At 39.2% G+C, this 18,830-nt stretch overlaps 1 protein-coding gene across 5 annotated transcripts in view; it reads right to left on the reverse strand.

Moving 5' to 3' along the window:
* The window catches only part of LOC138064267 (protein Largen-like), a 157,812-nt gene that overhangs the window by 38,835 nt on the left and 100,147 nt on the right, over positions 1-18,830 (reverse strand). For all 5 annotated transcript variants that reach the window (XM_068926000.1, XM_068926003.1, XM_068926002.1 and 2 more), the window contains exon 2: positions 12,339-13,233. In XM_068926000.1, the coding sequence (XP_068782101.1) occupies positions 12,475-13,233 (759 nt within the window). In that variant the 3' untranslated portion in view covers positions 12,339-12,474. The remainder of the gene's footprint in view (positions 1-12,338; positions 13,234-18,830) is intronic.

Genomic DNA, 18,830 nt, shown 5'->3' on the forward strand with positions numbered 1-18,830 from the left:
CCTTCTAAACCCTTTCTTAGTTAAGTTAAACCGACTCATATCCTGAAAGTTTTGACTTCTAGGAAAGTTTTGAGGTTATAAAATCACTAGTCTTGCCCTTTTTTCTGAATTTTTAATTCGTATCACCTTTTCTTAAGACCAATCATAAGGAAAAGAGATTTTTCAGTAACAGCTTCACTAGGTCCTGGCCCTCTTAGACACTGCTCTGGGTGTTCAACTTGTTCACCAGGAATCACTGTTTTCAGCCTAAAGCCACTAAACCCAGCAAGTCTAATCGGGGGGCTGGCATTTGGCACTGTGCTTGACCTCATTAAAATCACATTCTCTAAAAGAGGGAATCCTCATTCACACTCAAGCAGAAGAGCTCATGCCTTCTTTGAAAGGTAGTAACAGAACATTTGCCATCTGCAAATGTGTAATGCATGCCTCCTGTAGGAGCCACTCTGCATACGTTTTCCTAGTATTACATATCTTTGCTGCAAAGCCTACAGCATTTTTGCATGAAAGCTAAAACATTCCTATCCTTTTCTTATCCTGTTAACTGTGGTATTGTGATGGTTTTCATCTACTACTAACTTTCGGCTAGGAATATGTACTTTGATCTAGTAAAGGAGGTGAAAGGTTGAAGATGTTCACTCAGTGAAAGAAGTAACTCTTTATCTATCTAACTACTGAGAGAAGTTTTTGGCAGAGACTAAAATGGTGCAGAGAAGTCAAAGATTTCTCCTAGGTAAAACATTGGATTTAACCTCCTTTCAGTTTCATCACCACTCTCCTTTCCTTACCAACTGCTTTAGACCACATTTGTCATAACAAAAATCTTTTACTTTGAGGGAAAACATTACCAACTACCATACTACCATGGTACAAAGGCATCACTGTGAACGCATGACTTGTGTAAGATGGCACCATCATATCCTTAGGTAACTTTTTAAAAATACCTGAAGACTAACCATTTACTTTCAGGGGCATGAGCCAGGGCAACATTTATGCTAGAACTCACAGAAGCAGAAGTTCATTTCTTCAGGCCTTTGGCCCAAACTGATCCTCCCTGCACTCCACTAGTCTTTCATAGCTCTTAATCACAATTTATCTGGCTCTCCGACCATCACACCTCAAGTAAAAGCACCTATGTGACTAAATACAGTCACCAGCACTTTAGTGAGCTTCTGCTTGTAGAAGCGCAAGAACAAGGAACTCCATCACTGGACGTTTTAAGGACACACGTGGGCCAAGGAATGGGGCAAGATCAAGGGCAAGACTCAAGTAGGCCTACAACAACGCCAGGGATAATAATGGACTCCTAAGATTGCTTGTTCCTCCTATGAGAAACTTGGCTGCACCCAAGCCGAGCCCGGAAGACAGCAGATACGATCCGTCACTGCCTAGGATGCTCTTTCAAGGACAATCCATGCCACCGGAGGAAAAACAGCCAGCGGATAGCACAAACACATCCTGTAATGCTACACAACCTGATGAAGACAACCAAAACTGTACCGTACGCCCAGGTAACTGAAACTTGACCACGCTTGCATACCCGCGCCAGATGGGAGTTGCACTGCAGAGCTGCCTGGTAGCAGGCAGACCAATTGCCAGCAGTCACAGAGCAACAGCCAGACAAACAACACCTATCCTGGAACAGAAACACAGGGGAAGCCAAGACATGCAATCCACTTTCAATCCCTCCGGCTAGTCCTGTTGCACAGGGCTGACCACATTAAATCTCTCTCTGCTATCTTTTAGTAAAATATAAAACTTTGCTTTTTTTAACATTTTGTAGTGAAGCTAAAATGAAATGTGTGTTTTGGCCATTGGGCAAAGGCCTTTTAGTTCCCCTTCCCTCTTTTGACACCTAATTCAGTGACATCCTTTAATCTGTTTGTCCTCCAGATCACTTGATTTCGCCTCCATACTGATGAAAAATGAGCTAAAAGCTTGGAAACTGCTGTATAACTATCTAAATGTGAGAACTCTATTTTATCTCTGTAGAGATCCCTTTAGGTTCCCTCTAAATTAAACATACATTATATCGCTGCCTGTGATTTTGGAGGATGGATCCTGTATGGTCCCTCTAGCACTATACTTTCTTGTACCTAAGTCAGCTAGTATAAAATTAGCTTGATAGTGTCAGATGTATCCTGAATCTAGACTAGTAAATTCTCTAGGGGCAGAGACTGTCACCACCCATTTCTATCACCAGATTATACACTTAGGCTTTAAAACTTAGACAAGAGGAGATGAAAAGAAACTCAGTAGTATTGTTCCTATACTTTAAAATAGCTACGGTATTTTAAATATTCATTCCTAGTCACCCTTCAAACAGATTTGTAAGCACGTTAAAACCCTATCAAAGAGATATTTGTTGATCATATGTTTGGACATCTGGAGTATGCAAAGCATTTTTTTCTGTACTTTACTGTTTGGTGATAGCCACACATTTAATACTACAGCTCTTTGGACATGGATGAAAAAATGAGGGGCTGATTTGTAATACAAAAGCAAATTACACTTCCAAATTTGTACACAACATCCTGCTAACATTCATTGGGGAAATGAGGGTTGATATGAGAGCAGCAAGCAATCCTATGCTCCACTAAACAAACACACAGGACAGATTTTACATTTGCAGTAGAGTCATTCTGTAAGGTTTTCTCATCCACAACATATGCTGCCTTAAAGACTTGACCTGGACACAGACTAGGAGCATTTATATTCGTAAGGAATTATAGCATTTTGACAAAAGTTTTCCTTTCACCTTTAAAAAAAAATAAAGAGTCTTAAAAAATTTCATGGAAACAAATACACCATTAAAATTGTTCAAGGAAAGAAGTGCTTTGTTTTATTTCAATTTTTCGATGGCATTGCTACTATAATCTATAAAAACTGACCTCCTAAGCTACTGAAATTTTAGTGGGAAATTCCCAGGAGAACCACAGCCCTGAATACATACATACATATATATGTATGCATGCATGTGTCTGTGTGTGTGTGTGCATATATATATACATATTTTTTTTCCTGCCTCACACCCAGTGCACCATGAGATATATATATATATGTGTGTGTGTGTGTGTGTGTGTGCATATAAATATATAATAATAATTATACTATGTATGTTTAGCCTGAATATACATACATACATATACATACACATACATACATATATATATATATGTATGTATGTATCTTTTTTCAGGCTAAAATTAGTCTTAGAGGCCAGGACAAATCTGAGAAGAAACTCTATGCATTTTGGTTGGAAAGCTCTCTGTATTTCTGTAAGAAGTCATAAAAAGTGCCCATTCTCTCTCCTTCCCCCTATTCAAGCATGAAAGATGGCATCAGAATCTTTATTCTGAGTATTTAGGACAAAGAGCACTGACCACAAAGCTGTAAATATGCTCAATTGTGACAGACACTTCAAGGAGTCCCTCAGCCTCTGAAGTTTAACACTTTAGCCTGTGACAACCGCAGAGACCTTAGCTTCAACCATGGGCTTGAAAGAAAATTCAGCGCTAGCGTTGGGAGCTGAAGGCCTCCGTTCACCAACACACTGGCTGCCCTGTATCAGCCAGCGCATGCTAAGGGAAGGAAGACAAACTGTTCTCTCACCATGCGACTCCTAGCACTCACTGTTGATGACAGGCACATTTCCAACTAAAAGTGAACTGAGAATACTTAAGCTGACTTTGTACGTGTTCTTATTGCCACAGCTAATCAGTTCAGCAATACTGATCTGCCTTAAATTAAGCAAAAGACTTAAAAGGCAAACTTTTTTCACGTTCTCTCGCTATTATGTGTATGTGGAGAGAGAAAGGGGGGAGTAGGGAAGGAGAGGATAACGATGGGTATCAAAAAGCTGTAGTTTAGACTACATAAGTACAAATCTGGGAGAATTAAACCCTGTGCTGGGCAAATTGCAGAGTTTGTAGTGCACTGAGGCACTGCCCTCTTATCATCCTGACCTGCAAAACTGTCTGGCTAGGCAAGCGATACAGAGATAAAATATCTCGCACAAAAGCGATGGAGTGAGAGGAAGGGAGATGCAGCAGGGCGAGGAACGCAGTCCCTGCAGGAAGCAGCAGTCTGCCATTGCCTCCCAGTGCTCCTCCAGGGCAGCGCGCCTCTGCGTCCCTTCGTCTTCCAGGCTGTAGCTAAGGGATGGGTCCTGGAGATATAATAGGGGTTAGTATTGCACTACAACCCCTTTTCCCATTTCTCTCTTCCTCTCCCACAGGCTAGGATTTCAAGCAACCTAAATTCATTTTTATTTACTGTACGTTATTAAATCTCACATTCCCTACACGCTCTGCATTCAATCTAGAGCTAATGATAAAAGTCCCCTCTATAGCTAATTATACAAGTCCTATTGAAGACCACTGCGATTTTTGTATTATTTCTCCATCTTCAGTTCCAGTACAGGAACTGACTTTTAGTGAACGTATCATCCTTATTGCCCAGCTATCCTAAACAGCAAAAGTGACTTCTGCTCCTTTCTTCAGTCAGTGAGCTAAAAAGACATGAGCGTTTCAAATACTTTCCTTTCGGTAATGTAGCACGAGTTAAGGTATCAGTATGTTCACTTAGGAACACTTTTCAAAATGTCTATACTTTAAAACATCTTGTAGGAATAAACGGAGCCAGCTTGGAAATACAGGTCAGCTCTGCAGTTTCGAGGATGTACGGAACATCCTGGCTCTGTCTGCATTTCCAGTTCTGCCCCAGCGCTCCCGCCGTGGTTGACTCATTTCATAAGCACATGCATGTCTCTGCTTATAAAAACAAAAACAAAAAAAAAAAAAGAAAGAAAGGAAAAGTAACTGGTCCATGTTTTTTCGATGCAGAGAGGCCCATACTGGTTTAAGCCAAAATAAAAGCAATATGAAGAAAGCAAAGCAAAATCATGTTATCTGTTTATTCTTCGGTACTGATTTAACTGGCCTGGTTTAACAACACAGTATGGGGAAGCTAGTACCTGCAGATACGGACAAACTTTGAAATTGTCTCCAACCCTTTTCCTTCATATGTTTCATCAGTACAAAGAGATGTACTGGTATATCCCAGTGCAAATGGGAAAGAAACCTATTTTCCTCTGTAGCAATTACTATGCAGTAGCAGAAGTGCCTTTCTTCTTTATATGCGTCTTTTTAGAAACGAAGAGATCTATTTTCCAATATTGACACCTGCTCTATACTTTTCTACAGGAGTAAATACATGATATTCTGAGCATCAGTGAGGTTTTGCTTTTACTACATACTATCTTCAACAAATCAATATTTGCTATTATCAAATATTAGCAAATCTAATATTTACCAAAAGCGCTGTCACTGTGGACTGTTTTAAAAACTAGAAAGTGGAACATACCCAGGGTGTACAAACAGCCTTTTATGCATTACCAGGAAGATTCTGTAACCAATTATTTGCAATCTGAGTGAGCAAAGTACACCGGTTTTCTTTTAAACACCAACCTCCATGGGCGTTAGCTTTAGTTTCTCTTAATGGCTGCTAAAACACGTCTTTTTCTCATGCAGGCCTGAAGCCCAAAGTTAACATTATAAAGTTGAACAATGCGGTTATGTTGAAATTGTGGAAAATGAAGGAAAACAGTCATCCATAAAAATTACAGCATATGGTAGTTACTCTTTGGCAACAGAAGACAATGCAATTTGTAGCTCCAGTACACAACCATACACTGCATTTGCAAAAATGAAAAAGAAAGGAAAAGAATCTGTAGACAGCAGAGATTGTATAAAAAAGAAATAATCAAAATGTTCTGTTTTTCACATGCTAATTTATTGAGGAAGGAGACTGAAAAAGGTGACATGAATGAATAACTTATTTAGCAAAGCCAACACTGAACTAGGAAGGAAATAACACCTATGAAAAACTCTGCCACTGACCAGCTTTTTCTTGCTCTCTTATGCTGAAAGTGATTCAAGATTAAGTTTAAAGTAATGATAATGAACTCACTTTGGCAAAAACAAACTCTGGGATTGATGCAGTCTTCATCACGCGGACACCACTGAAGAGCTTACCTACTATTTTCTCCTTCATATGGAACCGGTCTTTTCTTTTATTACTTGCAAGATTTAAAGAAAGGTGAGTCTAGAAATCAGGCAAAACAACATAAAGGGATCCGAGATCAGAAAGTGATTATAAAAATATAATTGCATAATACGACCATAATTTACAACCAGCAGTGAAGCACACTGTGCCCAGTTCCTTAAGGAGTATCAGTATATAAATGAAATATTCCAGGATAAAAGAAACAAGCTTTCCCTTATCAAGAGGAGATGCAACAATTTCTGAAGCCTCTTTACCATGGGCTCTGCTCTTTTTTTTATCTTCCCCAAGTGAGGCAGTAGTATGGTCCTGAGCTTAACCATTATTTGAAATACTCCTGCTAGCTGGCTATAGGGTAGAAATTACGTTGTATTTCTCTTACTGGATCAGACCTGATTTATTTCCATATACATATACACATACACACACACACACATATATAAAATTTATAAAAGCCATTTGCACACCAATAAAGATCCATACTTGTGCAATAATAAAAACAGTCCTGCAAAAAAAATGAAAAGTTGTATCTCCTGTAGGTCATATGTGCATATGCGACTCGCACCTTATTTTTATAACCCGACAGGATACTGACCGCCCCAGCGAGAAGAAATCACTGCCTCAAAATTTCCAAAGCTTCAATATCACCACACACCGGGCAGCCTCGTACAGCCACGGTCCCACCTGCTTATGCCCCTAAAGTACCACAGCCCACCTGATACACAGCACGGGCTGCAACTTCTTCCCAAAACCAACGCGAGTTACTCGCACACGCTCCCCAAAGCCATCCCAAGGTGGACTACCACAGATACCTCGCCAAAATTACGACGGGGCGACAAACCTGCTGTCCGCCTTTGGGCTCTTTGTCCATCGCAAAACAGGCCAGCAAGATCTAGCGCTTCCCATAAAAAACGCACATTGCCAGGTAACTGCTGCTGGTGCGGAGGCTGAACTGCAGGGGCAAGCCTAATCGAGCCAGAAACGCTCGGCTGCCGCGGGAAATGACTGTACGCTCCGTATCGCACGCTGCCCCGTAAAATACAACGTGGCTATACAACAGGCGACAGGTATTTTTCAGATTAAGTATTCCAAATATTGTGCTTACCGTAGCTCTGTTCCTCTACCACGTGTCTTCGCAAATAACTCACTCATCTTACTTCACTTTAAGCCGGATGGTTTTATTATTACTGGCTTGAATAGAAAGACTATTGTAAACTTCTGTACAGTTTCCCCTCTGGATTTACACAGTGAATAAGTATTTTCCATTTACATCCACGCACAGCCCCCCACCCCAAAACCAATGGATCATAGCATATATACAAGCTGGGGATGCGAAACGCTTTCACTGTAAAAATATGTGCCCTGTACTCTTGCCTACTTTAAAGAGTTAATCAACAGAGTCAGTTAGCAATCACAGCGTGATTTTCTCGCCACATGTAAAATTGCTGTTTGCGGTGTCACCGCAGAGACAGCCACAATTAGTCCAGGGAAACAAAGAGATCTGTGCAGTCCCAGAGGATGTCTGCAACTCCCTCTGGTAATTCAAGAATATACACGGTACTCTGCCTGCTTCAAAAACACTAATCGAGTTATCTGAAGGAAGTTAGACAGAGCTGTAGCCTACTTCAGTCACTTCATGTAACATTTTAAAAATGAGCAATGATTTAATCATTAAAAAAAGAATGAAGATTTGGGATCTTTTCTCGATTCTGAACAACGGACCACGAACAACAAAGCTGTGACGAAACCTGTAACAACTTCAGACCAAACAAGGGAGAAGAAAGAACAGCGATTTGTATTTTTCGAGAGTTTTGCCATAAATCCTTAAAATATATTGTTATTTGATTTTACTCCTCTGGCATTCTTTGCGTAGAAAACGTTCATGAGCTAACTGTTTATTAACCAGTGCTGTTACTACAAAATAGCAATTTACACTGCCTATTTCTACCTTCCCAAGCTTGTTCCCTTCATTAAATTGACAGAAAACACCAAAATCCATTTTTTTTCCCCTTCCATTTGCCTCTGAGAAGTCTAGATCTGGGCAATTCAAACTTTAAAATACCACCGGGGAATCAAAACTGAGTAGCAGTCTGAAACAACGGTAAACACTGCTGCATTAAAGCTCCGAATACTGTAACTGGCTTTTCATTTTTTCTGTACACAAAATCATACATAAACTTTCGCACAGAAATTCAAAGTATTAATATCTCTGTAGTGCATTAAATATAATCTCAAAGACATTACATTTTAGTTTTAAAAGACAGACAACTACTATCTGGTTCTTGCTAGTTTGGTGTGTTTTCCTAAGAGGTGAAGCACCACGTCACTAGTATTTAAAAACGCTTCACAGAGATTATATTTCTACTTTAAATGTAGGGAACATTACTGCCTGAATATAACATTGCATTCCCTCTTACTCTATTTTAATAAGAGGCTTCCAGACAGTGTTGTAAAGCTTTTAGTTAGTTGCTTCCTATGCTTTGCAAGTTTGTTTGTTTTAATCTGAACTTTATTCTGTCATGTTGTAAAATTGTTATACTGGTAAAAATAACTCACAGTTGGACGCAGACAATGGAGGGTTTTGTTATGACAGAAGAATTGGCAGACCACTTTGATCCATTAAAGAAAGCCTGGATTAGCAAATGTTGCAGAAAAAAAATATACCCTTCACATCTTGAAGCTTGCTTTCTGGCCAAAAGCAGCATTGCATCTGAAAAGCTGCATATTTCATCGACATAACATAGTATTTTTTGCCCATCAAAATGCATAACAGGCAGCAGTTTGTGAAACGGTACTGAGGAAGCATGGGGAAAGAGAAAGTGTCTCTGAAAGAGCGGACAAAGCCAGAAGAGGATCAGGCAGGCGACCAGGACTGAACGTCAGTGGGATTAGCAGAATACAAAAGCCAAAACTGAAGGTCAGATGCCCTTAAACTTTACTACACAGAGCTGAGAACTGTAAACTCGGCACCTCAATGAAATATACCACGTATATCAAAGCACATCTAGAGAGCATAGCATTTAACAGGGTACAGAAAGCGGAGTACCCTCTACTACCTTCTCTGTATAGTACCTGCAACTATACTTGGACAAAGACTAAATGCTACAAGCCTAATGGGATTACTAGCCCAGATTTCCTTGCTTTCATCAAGCTAAGAAGCACGTAGGATATACTGATTCTAACACTGATCCAAAAGCCTTTTCAGTTTTTAGGAGAAAAGATTAATGCTACAATTCAGACTTTGTATTAGAAGTTGACTGCTAGAGCAGTTTAAGAACTTTTACATTTTAGTACCTTACAGCACCAGGTTTTCGCTCAAGTTGAACTACCATTTCCTGATTCATAATAAATGTTTTAAGCAAGTGCTCCAAATAATCTTGTTTGCCTTTGTAAGGTGCAGCAAATGCAGTATAATAATATAATAATATGCAGTATGTTGCATTATTACTTGAACTTACTTATTTCTAACAGAGAGCAATAACCGTTAAGTAGATTATTGTCCTTAGTCCTCTGTCTTGAAGTCTATCAAAGGACCATTCCTGTGTATGCCTTTTCTGTAGGGAACTTGTCCACTTGATAGATCCTTGTAGAAATGAAGATTTTGTTTATTTTGAATTCTAGTTGACTAATACCCTTAGAATAAAAATGAGTAGTGGCAGGTAACATCAAAATCAATGGCAAAAGTCTTATTTCGTTCCATACAAGGAGGACAAGCGGGTAGTAAGCAATCCCTAGAAGCAAGTGCTTTGGAGGAAATGGGTAAAGAGTAAACATCATAGTTTTATGACACCAGCCCTGGGAGAGATTGTCTGGGTAGGGACCATATTAGAACAAAGATAAATATTCAGCTGAAAAAGTTTCATGGGAACAGTAACATTTTCCTCAGGCAGAAGACATAAAACAAATTAGACTTATGACCGAGTATTGCAAATTTCCTAGAGCTAACACTCAAAAAAAAATAGGACTAGGAGTATATTAAATTAAAGGGTACAATGAGATGACAGATGAACAGCAGATATATGCAATGACATCCACTAGCAATAGGAGAGAGATATTGAATGGGCCATCCTATACACAGATCACTCTCTTAGATGACGGACTAGAGCACACCTACAACTCCAGAGAGACATAAAACTACCGTGGTCAGAGCAGAAGGGCAGAGAGAGGAGAGCTGGGGCTACCTCTAGGCACATCCTCTGTAAACTGGGCGCACAGAAGAAATGCGAAAACATCTTAGCTACAAGATACACCCTGGTATGATGAGCAGGGGAAAAAATCAAGGTAAATGTGTGCAGTAGAACCTCCCCCCACCATCTCCCCGCAATATTGAGTGTTATTTTCCTCAAATTAAACATGACACAAACATACTTGATATGAAATATGCAGTATTTGATTTACATTTGCCTATAATTTATTGTACGCAGTAGCTCTTTGAAGAAGGAAAAAAATTATTAAACTAGCTTTTAAGGAGTAGGGATATGTTCTTCACAGTAGTGATAAAGTCAGCATCACAACACAAATTTTCTTTTTAAAGGAAAAAACTGTAGCTTCGCAGTTTTTATATGGGTATATCCACGCACTGTTTCACTGACTATAACTTCTATGTACAAGTGGGGGAGCTGCTGCAGCCTCTGAGGGCGTGAGCAGAATCCACGTGACAAAAACTTCACTAGGGCAGCAAAGACCACACACACCCCGAGAACTAGTTACTGCCTCCCTCTGCAAACACTAGCGCTTCATTGACAGCGGAGCTCATGAGGTTAAACATAGTGAAATAATACAAAATGTGAAGTGCATAACTGACAAGCACGTGGGAAGCATTTGGGGAAGGCGTGATTAACCATTTGAGGTAACGACAATCTTGCTTCGCGATTTGTATGTAAATAATACAATATGAAGCTTTAACCCTACATGGCACTTTTGTTTACTGTACAAGTTTTCAAAGAATTATTATCTGTTAGAACTTTTGTTATGATTGTTTTGTTTGGTTGGTGCTGTTTTTTTTTTTTTGCTTAAATTGTATATTACAAATATACTATAAAGTGCATACAGGGAAACTACCTGAAGACTGGTTGTTAAGTTTAATTCCTATTACTGTATGCAAATGGGAATTTAACTTAAATCTGTTTTGACTAGTAGGACTCTAGAGAAGCCAGCTGTGATCAAGCCACAGAGTACGTTTTATACTGCAGCTAAAAACATATTGGTTTTACATGGCATCTGCTGTTGGGCCATCTGAGAGCTTAATTTGGCTTGACTTTTGTAAATAACAGATTTATTATCAGATTTCCTTCATTGATTACACGGGTTTTAATCTCTAGATCCCAACAATTCTCTTTCTGAGAATAAGAGAGTATTATTTCATAAAATAATTAAAAAGCTGAAGACTTTAACTAGTAAGAATATTAACTGAGCTCACAACCAAAATGTGATAACATGTGAAATATCTTGTTTTGCATGCTAATGCTTCGTAATTGCACAGAGCTTTTCAACTTCAAAGCTCTTTACATGAATTAAGTAGATACCCCTGAAGGCCTTAGGCAAAATTTTATTTGCCTTCCAAAAGAGATTTGCACCAGACAAAAGCCTTGTGAAAATTTCAGGACTGTGTTTTGTTGCTTTAATCTCCATTTGACTCACGTGAGATAAAATACTACCACCACTTTGCAGATGGAGCAGTGGAAACAGAGAGCAAGTGAATGGAGCTAAGCCTGTTTCCCTGAAAAGTCTGCACTTCACCCTGGCTGTGGCAAGTTGAGCTTTTGAGAAACAAAACATGAGGTAATTTAGTTTTCCAAAGTCATGTCAATATTACCTTCCAATTATTTTTTTTACTTCCACACCAAAGTTCAAGCTGCCTGAAAGGCTGATAATTACCTCCTCTTGCACAGCTCCACCACAATGCCTTCGCTCAAACAGTCAGGCAGAGCAAAATGCGTTTGCTAAGATTCAATCAAAAGTCATTATCGGGTACTCCACTCTGCTTAGTCAAATGACATTTTAAAACGTATTTGCTAGAAACAGTTGTTTCCCAAAACCCAACAGCACAAGTCTGCACTAGTTCCATTATGTCAGGCAGACTGAAAACCACCGTGAATCGCCACACAGTATTTTCAAGCTGAACCTTTTTCCCACTGTTTTTTGAACCCCAGTACAGATATGAAACTGCAACAGAAGTTTACCACCTATGAGCATGAACATTTCTCAGCATCATTTTTAAAAATGATGTTTTTTGCTGAGTACTTGTAGCATCAACAAGCATTTTTCTTTGTACTTACCATGTGATTTTTATGCCACTTCACTGGACGCAGGGAGTAATATTTTGGGACTTTTTATTGCTTGAGTAGAAAGTGCTCATTACCTATTTATGTTTATATATAGGAAAAAACAAAGAGTTTCTTCAAGTGGCATACATCACACTGTTGTAGTGGTTGATTTCCTCAAGATGGTCTTCTGGGGTTTTGGTGCAGTTTGTGGAGGCACAGTCGCAGGTCTCGGAGGAGGAAAGCTATTACTGGGACTTATCCCCAACCCTCCATTTTCGAGGGGGAATGGAGGCAGGGGAGGCGGAGGAAGCGACAGAGGAGGGCACTGGTGCGGAGGCTTCCCCGCAAGGCGGGCAGGCTCGCTGTGCAAGTGCACCTCCCTGTTTTTAATGTTATACCGAACGTCACAGTCGGGGCAATAGCCATGGTACTGCACTTTTTCACTAAATCGTACCCGTTCCCTCGTTCCTGGTGGTGGACAACGTTCTTTCTCAGGTCTATGCATCAGAGGCTGCATGGCGACTTTGTCCAAATTACTGTTGGGTATACAGCATACATCCCCATTTGGGATGCGGTTCGGCCCTCCTGGCAAGCCCCCATTTCGAAGCAGGGTCCCGTTCGTCTTCACAGGGTTGGCAGAAGGAAGTGGCCTCGGAGGCTCGTCGCACTTGACCGGTGTCAGCCGCGGCGGTGGTGGCGGCGGATTGGGTTTCCTCAGCACAGTGAGGATGGCAGAGGGGTGCGCAGGGGGCTTGATGAGCGGTGCGCTGCCCCGCACCTTGACTTTCTCCAAGCTGGAAGCTGTGGTGCTGCTGGAGCTGCTGTTGAGCGTGTCCGTCTTGGAGCTGTCCGTCATCTCATCCTCCAGCTGCAGGTCAGACGTCAGGGTGTCAATCTGGTCAACCACCTGCACAACAGCCAGAACAAGAACGGTGAGAAAAGCTTGCCACAGCGAAGGCAAGGAAAATAAAAGTGCCATCTGCAATCATTTTTTTATCCCCTGCCCAAAACTGAAGTATTCAACTTTTTTTTTTTTGATTGTTACTCCTTTTTCCTTTCTTCCAACTTAATAATAATAATTAAAAAAAAGGGACAGCTAGGTTGCTAGTTCAACACCTGAATACAAAAGACATGCCACCTGAAACTCTCTGGAATGAAATTCTGTTCCTTTCCCTCTAGGGTTTACTTGGCAATATCATTGTATGCTAACTGTAATCCTTCAATAATATGTTTTGCCTTCCAGTGCAGGAGGAGACTGAATTATTTAACTTCGACTTATACACGACAGTTTCTGAATCCCAAGCTACTACAGGATATTTTTTAGCTTTGACCTTTTACAGAATCTAGACTTAAATATGCATCTCAGTACTGGTGATATTATACATGTAAAATCATAAGTCTGAGATACTCCTTTTTGACTATTTTCAATGTAAATAATTCAGGTATGGAGAAGCAACTACCCCGCCGTATCAGACTGCATTGTCTCCTATTATGAATATTTTCCTTTAGATTTGTGATTCTCTGAAGCAGTCCTGAAAAAGCATTCCTTGCAAGAAAAGTAGCTTCGTTTCCAAAGTTACACGTATTTATAAACTCATGCATTTTATTCCATCTCCTTCACCTCCCATATTCTTGCTTTGTTTGTTTCTACAACATTTGATCTCTTTTAGTCTCCCAGCTTCCTTTTTTTGCTCACTTCTGTGTAGGACATGCAACTGATGGTGACTTTGCTAGCTAGGCAAAACCTGTAATGTACACTTTGTTTCAGTCTTTCCTTCAGCATTTTCTGTTTTTTCCCAATAAAAAACAAGGAGCAAATTATACCCTTAGAAGACAGATACTTATTCCCCCAAACAATCGGGATTTATAATGTTAATTCATGAGATGGATAGGCCCAGATGAAACCTCTGGCAACAGGCGGATCCCAACCTTCTCCTCCAGGGTACAGCATATGACTTCTTTTGGAAATTCCAAAATAAAGGCAGATAAACCATGCATGCAGTAAGACAACACAAGGACCATAGCAAGAAAGATAGCTTACAAGAGAAAGAACTCACATTATCACCGTATGTTACAAAAGTAAACTAAGGCAGAGAGTCATGAAGAACTTCTCAAAACAAAATAGTCAATCTAAAGGAACAAGGAAACAACGTGTGCGCAAGGAACTAGGAAATTCACGCACCCCTCCACAAGTTTAGTATGCATTTCTGTCAATATTAGGGCCTGCCTTCATATGACTGAACGTATCAATGAATCCCCCTCCTGGCATCCAATAGCTAACATTTTTATAAACAGTCAGTAATAGCTACAAAAAGGATTGCTGCAGTACACACCAAAGAAACCACCTGGTAAATAGAGAGAGACAAAAAAAAAAGACATTAGGCAGCTGAAAGCAAGAAAGAAAGGAAAGACATAGCTGTAAGGATGATCAGCTCTGGAGCGTTTGGTAGCTTGCAGATGTGAAAGTGGATTGGCCTATATTACAGTATCAGATAATACTATGAGTCAGGATTTGGTTGTGCCACAGTATTTCATAAGAGCTAAATTAAAATGCCAAGAGCAGAAATTGGTGAGTTTCTTTTGAGACTGGCTTATTCCAATAAGTCCTAATTTTTTTCTTTGCCTCTATTTTATACCACCCTCAAAGCGTTTCAGTAAGCATACAAGGACCATAAAAACCAATGTCGCACGTGAGGAAAGACGCAACAGAGGACTATTGATGTGGTTATGGCACAATCAGCCATGGACAGATCTCACAGAGATTATCTGAAGAAACTACTGACTCTTCCTAGACTTAATAAAATTCATGGAGAATTTCCACTATTAAATTCCCAATAAAGAGGAAAATAAACACACGCATTAAATTCTAATTGTTTTATTTTGTTTCCTGCACAGCCAGTCACAAACGACAGCTTCTTGCTCTAGGCCTCATGTACGTGACAAAAAGATGGTCTCTGCTCCACTCTGTATAAAATAAATCTACTCCATGCACTGTAATACTGCGGAAACAGAAACTGCTATTTATTAGTTTGTGACTGACACAGTAGAAGTTATATTCTATTGCTGCTATGAGGATATTGCTGTAATTATGTATCACTCCTGTGTCATAAAATGGCAGATATTGATGATGACACAGTTGGAGTCCGTTCAAACCAGCCTTTGGACAGGGCAAAAATTTTCTCTGCAATAACAGGGAAGTTGGTCCTTAAGAACGGTCCTTGAATTTGAATGACTATAGAGTTTATCTCTTGCCCTCCAGCAAGTATGTAGTACGCATTTGAAATTTTATGTCACCTACCTATTTGTAAAACAGAAAAAGAACACAAAACAGCTCTGACAGGACAGCAGAGTTTATCTGTCCAGATTAATTCCCACAACAAGTTGTGATCCTGTCTACAGTTTTGTTTTGTTTTGGTTTTTTTTGCCCCTAAAGGAAAAATTCAAATAGGATGAAAAAGTAACAGAGAATAGGTGACTAATACGCTAAAATTGATGCAGTAAAAAAAATGCAAATTAAAAAAAAAAGTCTCCACCCTGCGTTTCCTGTGGGACTAAGAGAGAGAATATTGAAAAACAAAAAAGCTGCTGTAGTTCTGCAACATCTCTTCGTCTGTGTTAATAAATGCACTGAACCAAAATCTTTTGACCTCACATCTAAACTCTTTAACAAGGCAAATCTTTGTTTATATCATCATTTTAATATTAAAATATCTGTGAGTTTTCCCCTTTTTTTTGGATAACAATTTAGCATCTTCACTATACAATGAGCAGAAAAATCAACTGCTTGGGTAAAGCAAATTTAAGGCAGATACTTTGTTTTTTCTTCACCTCCAGTTTATTGATTGACAATTATTTTGCTTTTGCTTGTACGTTTACATTTTTATGTAGACACGCAAGCATTTCTTTCTGGTATTCCTAAGACTAGAGGGAAGAGCAACAAAGGTAGCAGCACTGGTAAAACGGGTGCATAAGAATTATAATCATCCTTTAGAACAGGTAATCAATCATATTGAATTAAAGCTCCTCTCATCTCTAAATTCAAACAGCAAGGGTTCACTTAAAATCTAACACTAGCAAACGGCAATTGGCAAACACAGAAAATTCTAAGTGAACAAAAGTAGAATGAGATAAAAATTACATTCAATAGATCTGAGGAAAAAAGTTAACTACAAACATAACATTTAAGGAACAGTTAAGAGCCCAAATGCACCAATGCTCCAAAGTCTGTTAACTCAGGCAGGCAGGACAACTCACCTTGCAAGCCACTTTTCCTTCTTGAGTACCTGAACACAGGAAAATTTAATGTTGCGTGACCATAAGATGACAGATCTTGGCTAAAGCAAATGAAAGCCACTGCATTTGAGTTCTTGCTTGCTAATACATTAACTTTTAATAATTTTTTTTAATTTCTCTTTAAAAATCTCTACCACAAAAAGTTTCCTCAAGATATCTACAGTAATAATTTGAATATGATTGAGTGCAGAGATACAAATTTGAAAAAAAGATTGTAGGAAGTAGCCTAGGGTATTTTCCCGATACCAGCAAAATCCAAATCTTTAGCGGATGCTATAAATACTTGAGAAGTTTTACAGACAAGTAAAATAAAACATTTCTCTTTGTTTCATGAGCTTTCAGGTTTGGATTAGACACACAAAATTAAAGAATGAGAACAAAACTAAACCAAAAAATAAATGATAGATCAGTGGTTATAACACTGAAATTTGTGCTTAATTTCAATATTCATCTTCTGTTAAAGAAAGGTTATGAATAGTATTTATCAATAAAATACAAATAAAAAGGATTGGTGGGAAGATGATCAGAGACAATGTGTGGCAGTGAGCTCTGTGCACTCCAGAGAGGACGTGGATGAAATAAAATACCTGTTCAGAAGCTCACAAATAGCCATTAAGAAGAGGAAAAGAAAACACTAAGTCAGCAGGGATTGCTCGGTGCTGACAACTTGCCAGGTAGCAGTTAGGAAGAGCAGGTAGTGAGGCTGGATGACTAGGTTTAAAGATAGAGGTGCAATATAAAGGAATAACTGCACTCTGGACGAAGTGAACCTGGGGATGACTGTTGCAGATACGAACCCTGAGAAAGAGACCCAACAGCGTCAAGAAAGCTGGGAAAGAAAAGGCAGCTATGGACGAGCGCATCTCACAAGGGGTTAGCCATATAACATTTTTAGTTAACAGCTAAAGTCCCAGGAAGATCTGTGAGAAGCACTGCTCACAGAAAGTTTATACACATAACTTTTAAACATTTATACATACATATATACACACATATACATATGTAAGAGCTATAGTAAAGTGACATGAGTTTTATTCCCTCCACTAAAATTGAATATGAACTAAACATGATTTGTGTGACATTTATAAGATGAACCGTAAGTAAATTGGGATTAAGGCTTATTATCTGGAGACAGTGCTCCTCCCTGATGACTCCCTCCTGGAGTGCACAGCATCTTAAACTGTTACAGGAAATGAAAAGCTCCTTGCTGCTGCTGTAGATGGATATAACCTTATGATATATAATACTATTTCAGTATTTAGAAAACTTACACAAATGTGTGTTTAGAGTCAGAGAAATTCTGTGTTGAAGCCATGGTTGTATGGGAAATGAATTGATCCTAAGAAAGTAATTTAATCATGAGGGAAAAAAAGGGAAAAATATTTCCCCCAGACAAAAGATCTTGGGAGGAAAAAAAAAAAGACATTGAAATTGAATTTGCAAACAGTTTGTAATGCAAAAATATCCTATGATTAAATTCATCCCCTCAATGTTATCAAATTTTTTTAGATTAAATTGCTAAAACAATACAGACCTGGCATAAACTGTTGCTTTTCCATTAAGGTCAAACTGCAGCCCCTGCTTAAAGCATCTGAGAATAGGGTCCAAGAAAGCATCTTGGGATTATCAAAAACCGTCAATGCTGGCCTAATATTTCTCATGTTTGAATTGCATTTATAGATTTTGCCTGCCTTTTACCTCCTCTGCTAAGGTGTATTTGTGGGTGAAAATATTGACTCAACTAGACCAACACTCAAAACTCAAAATTTCTTACTTGGGGCCAGCAATTCTTTTTGAGACTCCACGTTGGCATCCACGTTGACTTAAACATGACACAGAAAGTGGCAATCACTATTTCTTTTACGTCTTAATTGTATCCCTAAGCTTATATTTCAAAAGAGCATCTACAATTAGTCATAAAAACTTTCTGCAGTGCTTTTATTTGTGCAATTATGCAATACACACCCACAAATGCATATTTAATCTGCTGAGATTTTTATTATTCCCCTTACAACAAACGTTTCACCAGGTGCGTTATTCCACCTTTCTAAAGGCTGAGGGAAATGAGGCAGTAAGGTGCTGACGTTCAAGGACTATATAAACCATTGGCTGCACTCAATCCACCCCCGACAGCTGCTGTGCTTGCTTTGTTTTTAGTGGTCCCTACTCTGGTATAAAGAAAGAAAGCAACATACTTCTAGACACTCATGA

Source organism: Struthio camelus, chromosome W (genome assembly GCF_040807025.1).
Source record: "Struthio camelus isolate bStrCam1 chromosome W, bStrCam1.hap1, whole genome shotgun sequence".
NCBI classification, from domain to species: Eukaryota; Metazoa; Chordata; class Aves; order Struthioniformes; family Struthionidae; genus Struthio; species Struthio camelus.